The sequence below is a fragment of the Halyomorpha halys genome, unplaced genomic scaffold (assembly GCF_000696795.3).
Source record: "Halyomorpha halys isolate HHAL.00 unplaced genomic scaffold, Hhal_1.1 Scaffold193.1, whole genome shotgun sequence".
NCBI classification, from domain to species: domain Eukaryota; kingdom Metazoa; phylum Arthropoda; class Insecta; order Hemiptera; family Pentatomidae; genus Halyomorpha; species Halyomorpha halys.
In genome coordinates this window covers 565,853-575,665 of record NW_027111132.1, presented here as the reverse complement: position 1 = coordinate 575,665, position 9,813 = coordinate 565,853, and the positions used below count along the sequence as shown (strand labels likewise).

General features: G+C 29.1%; 1 protein-coding gene across 1 annotated transcript; it reads right to left on the bottom strand.

Moving 5' to 3' along the window:
* Window positions 1–398: 398 nt before the first annotated feature.
* On the bottom strand, window positions 399–3,081 carry LOC106679291 (U6 snRNA-associated Sm-like protein LSm6). The gene is made up of 3 exons (XM_014418361.2): window positions 2,999–3,081; window positions 2,826–2,917; window positions 399–625 (listed from the first exon to the last, which is right to left on the bottom strand). The coding sequence occupies exons 2-3, from the start codon at window positions 2,914–2,916 to the stop codon at window positions 474–476; spliced, it is 243 nt and encodes an 80-aa protein (XP_014273847.1). The 5' UTR covers window position 2,917; window positions 2,999–3,081; the 3' UTR covers window positions 399–473.
* Window positions 3,082–9,813: the final 6,732 nt, after the last annotated feature.

Here is a 9,813-nt window from a genome sequence, read left to right as displayed (position 1 = left end):
GACAGATTATTGTGTAGTGAAAGTGAGAGATAAAATTATTAATAAAATCCTTTTTCAGGACATGTAACATTTTAATAATCATTAGTATGTCACAAATTTAATCTCATTTACTGAAATAAGCTAAAAAATTTGTACTGTTACAAGGGTCAGGGGTTCAGTACTTTGTAAGGAAGTACTGTTGCTAGACCAACGGTTGTGCAAGGAGGTGATTTGGTCAGAATCACACTCGACCGCCAGATTTTTACCCAATTAAGGTTACACAATTTATGAGGCTGAGTTGACCCCAGGAGGGCTTCAGAACCCACAGGATTTGACTCACGGCTACAGAGTAACAAAATAACCTAAAATATATCGTAAATTATATCCTATAACAGAGGAGAAAATAATAAAAACAAACATTAGTTTATAAGTTTTTTTATTAGTAAAAAAATCATATATTACAGAATATACAATAAACCACAATTTTATGTAGTTTAATTATATCGACGTTTTTGACTGCTAATGTACAATACATTATTTCCCCTGAGAAAAGCATCGCCATACTTTTCTTTGAGTTGACCATTAACATACTCTTCAGTCTGCTCAAGTGCTATGTTCATGTATCCGTCTAAGCAAGCCAAAACCCCTAAAAAGATAAATTCTAAAATTAGTCTTTCGGAAGAAATTTATCAATAATGAATTACTTTGATATCAATAATGATTAAAAATATCATGTATGCACTCCTTATCTCATTTCCTTTTATACTAACATCTATACCATACTGTTGCTCTTTTTAAAATACATTGTGAAACTCCAAACAATCTTATTAAATGATATATCTACAATGGCTCCGCTGACTGGGGAATTTTGAATTGATACACTCATATATAAATACCTGAATTTGTTCACATAAGTACCCATTAAATAATTTTAACTTACCACTCTACTTCGAGATGAAATTAATCCAAGCACTTTCAAAAACGGAAATTTCTTTAATACTCCAATTGTCAATACTATCCCTCACTATATATTCATACATAAGCTAGTGAAAGTAAAATTTTAACACTTTCATAACAACCCTGAATACACAAAAATATTTATTTTCTCTTTAGTTAATTATCAGCTTTTTTTCAAATTATATCTTTATCTACCGTTTAATACTACTTACAAAGAAAGATTTTTCAAATAAATAAAGTTAAAGTTTAATAAAAAATTGGCATTCAAGCCCTGTCAAACTATTTCTATGAGGATAAGAACTAGCTTATTTTAAAGACCACTTGATTTTACTATAATATGATGTGTTTAATCAAAATACTTGAACCTTATTTTTGAGAAAATGGTAAACAAAGGTGATGTAAAGTCCATGACACAAAGTAGCAGTAAATAATAAAATTCTTTCATAGTTAATCATGTTTATGTCTTTTTTATAACTATATACAATGACAGCTGGTTAATTATTTTGAATAAACAAAAATTAAAGGAAAAAGAGAGAATTTTTTAAATAAAAAATAAGACATTTAAGCCTTAATAAACTATTAAAATGAGGATGAAAAAAAGTAGCTGATGATCAAAACCACAAAATTGTACATGGATATAACATGTATAATCGATAGAGCCGTTAATTCGAGGAATGATGAAGCTCCGAACATTTTAAAACAGCGATTTATTTAATATTCTAGAATTCAATACATCCCCTTACTAAATATTATCAGGTATGTGAAAGTAGAACTTGATCATTTTCATAACTATGCAAACACAAAAACGCGTATTTATTTCTATAGTTAATCATCAAATTCTTTTAAATTATATATTCGTCAATTGCTGTTATCATTAAGAGAAGTTTAATTTCTCTCTGTTTCATAAAAATGTTTTTGATGATCAACATGTAATATTTTATTTCACTACTTCAGCGAATTAAAAACTATTTCTCTATTATATAAAAAAGTCTTCAGTGAACAACGAGATATATTTTACTTTTTTCTCTCAGAGAATCCAAAACTAAATCCGGAACAGTTAAAAAAACTTCGAACTAGACGGAGAGCAGAAATCTTAAGGCCTGAAGAGTTAAAAAAGAAAAGAAAGCATGATATAGTTATATTTTTTAGACAATATTGAAAAAAAAAATAAAATACAATATGAACTACAGAATACATGTAAATTACAGTTATGAAATTTGAGCAACGTGAAGTACAATTAAATTTGTTCATAGATTGTAGGAAGATAGTCCAGGTGGCGGTCAATATAGGTATCAAAATAGTATAAAAAACTGTTATTGTTAACAAACGTTTCGCCCCACATTGCAGGGCTTAATATCAGTGTACTTTGATCATTAATGGTCTAATACTTATTATTACTCTTATTTAATTTTACGTTTCACTGTACATCTTTTTAATTTTTCATTAACTTAGTTCATTTATATTTACATTATTTAAGTGTTCAAATCTTCTTTGGCATTAACGAAGCCCTGCAATATGGGGCGAACATTGGTTAACAGTAAATAATTTTATATACTATTTTGGTATCTTTATTAAACGCCACTCAGACTATCTTCCAACAAATAAAATTATAGGTTTAAAATTTTGAAAATCCAGCAATGTCTGACAATTTCAATTGAGATAAGATATCACCTTATATTTACAAATAAAATCATCACTAAAAAAATTATCAATGGATATTTTTAGACAATTTTTCACCTAGTATGAACCTAAGGTCGAGTAAGACAGAAGGTGGTAGAAACAATAACTCAACAACAAAATACAGTACATTTTGAACAGCTATAAGAGAAATGCTCACAGATACACATCTCCTCGTTTATAAGAACATAAAATAAAATGAATGCACAAACCTCTGTAGTCCACACCACTATTCAATTTAACAACCACAGGCCTTCCATGTATTTGTTGGATGAATTGAGTTAAAGGTTCTTTTCGATTCATCCTGAAGGAATTATAAAATGAAAATCAACTGATTATGTCCAAAACTAAGTATCTAAACTAGTATCAACAGGATAATACTTACTTTAAAGCAGATTAACAACAAAACAAAGTAAACCTCGTAATAACCTTCTAGGCAACACCGCCAATCAATACCGAACGATTCCGAGTCTTGGCGAAAATACCCGAATGATTACAAACCGCAAAATATTCTATATTTAGATATCTATAATCTATTAGTACAAGAGCCCAAGAGGAGAAAAAAGGCAGTTATCTCACCCCAATTTTTGATTACTTCAATGAAAACTATGTATAATTAATAGTCAAAATTGATGAGTCTGCGAAGTATAGGTAGGGGGAATAAAAAATGGCGGCTGTTTCAAAGCAATAAAAAAAATAATTTTTTATTCGGAGCTCTATATCTTAAAAAGTAGGAACTACACAAGAAAACCTAAGAGAACATCATTTAAAGAAGAGTAAATATTCCAAAATATGAGCCCTAATACAGTTATTAACGTTAAATAGTTTTCGAGATATGACTTTTTAAAAAGCAACATTTCATAAAAATGTATTGAAATATCGGTAGTTAGTGAATCTATTTTGAGAAATCTATACCTCAAAAACCATTTTACGTTCAGATGTCTATTAGCAATCAAATTAAAGCTAGTTCAATGCACTATAAATTAATTTAAGAAGTTTATCTTCATAAGAGTGGTAGTTTTTACGATATTTGCTAAAATAAACTGATTTATAGTTGTTCAGACAAATTTTCTTATGCCAAATTTATATTCATATACGAATATCATTAAAACTACTACCTCTACGATGATGAGTGTCATAAACTACTTTATAGTAAGTTAAATTTCCTTTATTTTGAGTGTTGGTAGACATATGAGCGTCATATGGGTCTAGAGATATATTTTTTAAAAAATCCAACATTTTTTAAGAACAACTAGAAATTAACTTCATCTTATTTATAATTATGTTGATAATCTTAATTATTAATATTTATATTATTGGCAACAATATGATATTGTTAACATTATTAGACTATTAAGGAGAAAATACAATGTAAATGAAGATACGTGTAAGATATATTTTCACAAATAAAATATTTTATCCGAAGAACTAGAAATTAACATTTTGTGAATTTATTTTGTCAAATATCATAAAAACTACTATACATACGAAAACAAAGTTTATAAACTATTTTATAGTACAATGATCTTGCTTTAATTTTAGAGCTAGCAGACATCTGTACGTCTTATGGTTTCTGAAATAAAATTTTTCATAAATCAAACTATTGTCCGAACAACTATAAATCAATTTATTTTAGCAGAAAACATGAAAACTACTATTCCTACGAAGGTAAAGGTCATAAGCTTCTTTATAGTCCATTAAACTAGCTTTAATTTGAGTGCTAATAGACATCTGTACGTCACATTGTGGATTTTTTTCCTTTTCGTAAAGGATGCCGCTCCCCAGACTTTAGAACCATACACCATACTTCGTAGTTCATTAAACTAGCTTTAATTTCAATGCTAATAGATATCTGTATATATAATGGTTTTGGAGATATAGATATCTCAAAATAAATTCACTAACTAATAATCTTTCAGTATCTTTCCAATTTAACTACAAAACAGATGGCTGAGGAAAGACGTTCCTTAAATTATACTGAGGAAACAGACATTCCAGTTGCGTTTAAGACCAATGTAAAAACAAATTGGAGGACAACTTCTAACAAGAGGAAATGTTTTTTTTCCTCTATAGAAGGACATGCGATTAAAGACTTCCCAACCAAAAAAAAACCCTGTGGTGTTTGTAAAAAAAACAAACTACCGAGAAAAGGGCTGCTTCATTCGTAAAAAGTGAAAGAAACTGTTCTTTCCTTTCTGAAAAATGTAGTAAAATATCAAATGAATGGGTCTTAGATTCAGGTTCCACAAGACATGACCAACAACATAAGTTTACTGTCACAAGCACAACCTATTGTTGCTGAGGTAGATCTTGCTTAAAAACTGTGCATCCATGGCAACCAAAATGGTTGGTTGTGTAAAAAGTGACAAGTGTCGACTAAAAAATGTGATGTACATAACAGATCTCAGCAGAAATTTACTGTCTGTTGATAAAATAACACAGAACGGTGGATACGAGCTAAAAACGAAGTAAAATTGTAAAGAATGATACTGTGATACTGTTGGAAAAAGATCTTCTGATGGATTGTATGTGGTGAACTTAAAGATTGAATCAAATGTAAAGACTTATGCTACTAATGTACAAGAAACCACAACAAAAATAAAAAAAACAATGAAACATCAGCGTCTGAACATTGAAGAACGTGAAGATACAAAAAAAATATTTAAAAGTGAGTTGAATTGTAATTCAGAATCTGAAGATGAAAGTGGTGAACCATTGGTGGAAATAAAAGTAAAAAATTAAAAGGCTTTAGAAGAGAATAATGAAAATGTATCTAATGATAAAAGAAAACTGGAAGAATAAGCTGATGCAGGAGACCGAAACAATTTGTGATTTGAAAAAAAAGAAAATCTACAGATTAAAAGGTATCCTAGCAGACTTGAAGGATCACTAAGAGGAACAGATGATTCTAGAAAAGACAGAAATTGTGCAAGTGAATCATTAAGACATCAAGGAGAAGTAAAAAGAGAAATCTAGTGAGATTGGAGAAAGGTTAGACAAATTAAAAGCTTTAAATGGTGACCCAGCAATTTTTGTCAAAGATAGAGAAATATTAGAAGGAAAAATTAAGAAATATACTGGTACTAAGAAGATGAAACCCAAAAAGAAAAGGGGATTTAGTGATCTAACGAATACTGTTAAACCTGGTGAATATTACAATTCTGACTGAGAAGTAAAAATGTAGTCGAAAGACATAAAGTTCAAATCCCCTTTTGACAGACGAACAGTTGGAGATGTTTGAATCTAGGACTCAGGTGTGAAGTGATTGTGAAACATAAAATCAAAAAATTGCAACTTCAAAGTTTTTTCTGTGCACAAAACTAATATTGTAATTTAAAATTAATGTATGTAAAATGGAAATTTCTTCTAATCCTCTTTTTGTAAGAAAAATTATGTAAAACTAAATTTGATAAAAAATGAATATTTAAGAGGGTGTGTTAAAGTGAGATGTAAAAATTAATTTTTATTGTATACACATGCTTGTTTTTGCTCTATGGCAAACTGTGAATATATCGATTGTATTGGCTTGCAACGGTTTTATAACAGTCAGGCGTAGGTTATCAGATAGCCATTGTGTTGGTGCGTATTGTTTTGTTAGTTCTCACTACAGTAAAAACGTTTTATATTATTTAACCGTAACTAATAAAACAGTAATAATAAATAAATATATTTTATTTGTGTCCACTACCCTCGTGTTCAACGGGCATAGTCCACAAACTAAACAATTCGATCAAATTGTCGTTATACAACTCCGAATTTAATGTTTATTAATTTGATTTATTATTAAATTTTCGATATGATCTACCGCATAGGATTAATAGGTGGAGACCAAACAAAAACCTAAAGGAAGACCTATATATTAATTTTTTCGTATATTTTCTTTCTCATTGTTTCATTTATACTTTTTTTCTTTTGTAATTTATTTATTGTTATTTGAAACTGTATAAAAATATATACAACAAGCAAATTTGCTGTAGGTGACATTGTAACATGATACAAACATGTGGAGAATCTACCCATTAATAGAACTCCAATAACATTTCTAGAGGAGATCTCAAGGCCATCTTCTTTTCAGACGTCCAGGAGGATTATTAGGTAATGAAGGGAAAGCCAGGTTAGAAACAAGTGGAATGGGTGGTTGAGAAGTTTATGATGGAAGGAACGGTATCTGGTTCTGGCCAAATCGGCCCCATTTGTTGATGACATTGAGGTCATGATGGATGGCTTGATATGTGACAAAGTATGGAGCATTAAGGATTTTGGTCTTTAAGGATCGGATTCGGAAGGAATTTGATGGTTTAGTGGAGCCCTCTTTCATACTTTAATTTTAAATTATTATTATCATTCAATTAAAATATTCATATTTCTTTGCATTATATTACTATATATTTTTATTCCCTTAATTCTATTATTTTGCTCACGTATTTAATTATAACTATATAAACGTTTTATTTCCCACTTCTTTAATTACTTTGTTTTTGATCATTTTCATTTTTTACAAATAGTTACTAAATAGATTTTCACACGCATTTTATTATTTGTTCTTTCCTCTTACTTAATTCTAATATTACTCTTCTCATACAGCTATTATCTTCTTTTAATACTTAAGCTATTCTTGTCTTTCAACACTATGTATCCATAATGTTAGTTATTTTCTAATCATTCTATATATCCTTTTATTCATTGGTTGTTATCTTGTTTTTGTTTTTAGCCCTGATGAAGGCTATAAATTCTGGGCGAAACGTTGGCACTAATAAATAATTTTTGAACTTATTTGTGTTCTTCTCTGGCCGCTCCTCCGACCATCTTTTCCTCATTTATTATATTTATAAATTAACTTTTAAATTGTAATTTTTTTCTTTATGGATCTGAATTTTTGTGGGCTGAGGCCTGAATTGTTATTACTTTGGGAAATTGCTTAATTCTATTTCTCTATGCTTTGTATTGATTTTAATTTATTGACTTACAAATTACTATTGTTTTAAAAATGTTTTTTATTTATTAAGCTCACATAATGTTGTTCAATTCCTCCTACATCATTTTTGAAATTAACTACGTCTTTCATATTTTTTTTTTTAAAGAGGAAACTATTTATCTCCTTGATCTCCTTCCGATTTGTTTTTCTGAGTCCTTGCTTCATTTTAATAATTTAAGTATCTTCTATAATCTATAATTATTTTATATCACTTGTTGCTTTCCTAAATAAAATATTTTATTAAACATACTAGTTTTAGTCATACTATTGAAAAAAAATATTATACAACATTAAAGATATTTTTAAATATCAATTTAATTATGATATAAAATAAAACGCAAATATCGGTGTTAACTTTTTTTATCAGGCCTCTGCTGGTGTATGGTTCTAAAGTCTGGGGAGCGGCATCCTTTACGAAAAGGAAAAAAATCACATTGTGATGTACAGATGTCTATTAGCACTCAAATTAAAGCTAGTTTAATGGACTATAAAGAAGCTTATGACCTTTACCTTCGTAGGAGTAGTAGTTTTCATGATATTTGCTAAAATAAATTGATTTATAGTTGTTCGGACAATAAATTTGATTTATGAAAAACTTTATTTCAGAAACTATTGGACGTACTTATGTCTGGCAGCGCTCAAATTAAAGCTAGTTAAATTTACTACAAAATAGTTCATTGTATTTATTTTTGTAGGAGTAGTAGTTTTTATGATATTTGACAAAATAAACTCACAAAATGTTAATTCCTAGCTGTTCGTATAAAATGTCGGATTTTTTAAAAAATATATCTCAACATCCACAAGACGCACATATGTCTGTCAACACTCAAAATAAAGGAAATCAAACTTACTATAAAGTAGTTCATGACAATTATCTTCATAGGGGTAGTAGTTTTTATGATATTCACATATGAATATAAATTTGGCAAATGAAAATTTGTCCGAACAACTATAAATCAATTTATTTTAGCAAATTTCATGTAAACTATTACTCCTAGGAAGATAAACATCATAAACTACTTTATAGCTCATTAAACTAGCTTTAATTTGAGTGCTAATAGACATCTGTACATCAAATGGTTTTTGAGATATAAAGTTTTCAAAATAAATTCACCAACTACTGATCTTTTAGTACGTATCTCGAAAACTATTTAACGTAAATAACTCTATTTGGGCTCATATTATAGGAAATTTACTCTTCTTTAAATGACGTTCTCTTAGATTTTCTTTTGTTGTTCTTACTTTTTAAGAAAGAAGTAATGAAAAATTGGGGTAAGATAACTACCTTTTTTTCTCCTCTTGGGTTCTTGTACTATTAAGGAGCAGTAACCTACAACTTGGGAGACCTAACCCAGACTGCTGCAGGACATAAGTTCTATATTTATCAGTTCTGTTATTGTCACTCTAAAATTTTATTTTATCTTAATTTATTCTCTACATCTTTTTCTTAAATTCACTTTCTTTTTTTCCCATTAGAAGTCAATTATTTATTTTGTTAAATCCATAAATGTCATTGTTTTTGTTATTAACTTTACTTTTATCTTTTATTAAGAATTTTCATTTATATATATATTTATTTTAATTTGTTGTTTTATTTATAATGTTGTATAGTTAGGGGTACCTTTTGTATGAGACTATAAATCTCCATAATCAATTGTTAGAAAAAAAAGGACCTCTTAAATTAACCATGTCAGGCCCACTAGGTATTAAACGAATAAATAAATTTAGATATCCCATCTCTACCTACACTCAAGGGTTTTTGACGCCCACTCTTCATACCATCGCAAGGGAGAAGGATCTGTCTGAAATCTTACCTCGTATAAATAACCTTGCTAAATATGCTTAAATATTTAATTACTTCCATCCTCTTCCATTCCTGACAATCCTCCGAGGCGCCTGAAAAGAAGATGGCCACGAGACCAGCTAATGTAAAATGTCATTAGAGTGCCACCGATTTGTAGTTTCTCTACACGCCTGTAACACTCCAATTTAACTTCGATCAGATTTACTAAATGTATTATAATGTACAGTTGTAAATATCAATAAATAAATATTTAAAAAAATATATTGATTGACCGTGTGTGAAGATGAAAGGAATATGGTCCGGGTGCGGTCAAGAAAAACTCAAATAGTAGAAATATACTAATTTAATGAGCCAACGTTTATTTTAGCCAACGTCATTTTAGTTTTGACTGCCGTCAAAATAGCCCTGAAGAAGCCCTGCA

Excerpts from the sequence above, each read along its gene's own strand:
- LOC106679291 (XM_014418361.2), bottom strand. The coding sequence starts at position 2,916 with ATGAATCGAAAAGAACCTTTAACTCAATTCATCCAACAAATACATGGA. Across the intron at positions 626-2,825 it reads TAGTGGTGTGGACTACAGAG|GGGTTTTGGCTTGCTTAGAC; the intron begins GTTTGTGCATTC and ends TTATCTTTTTAG.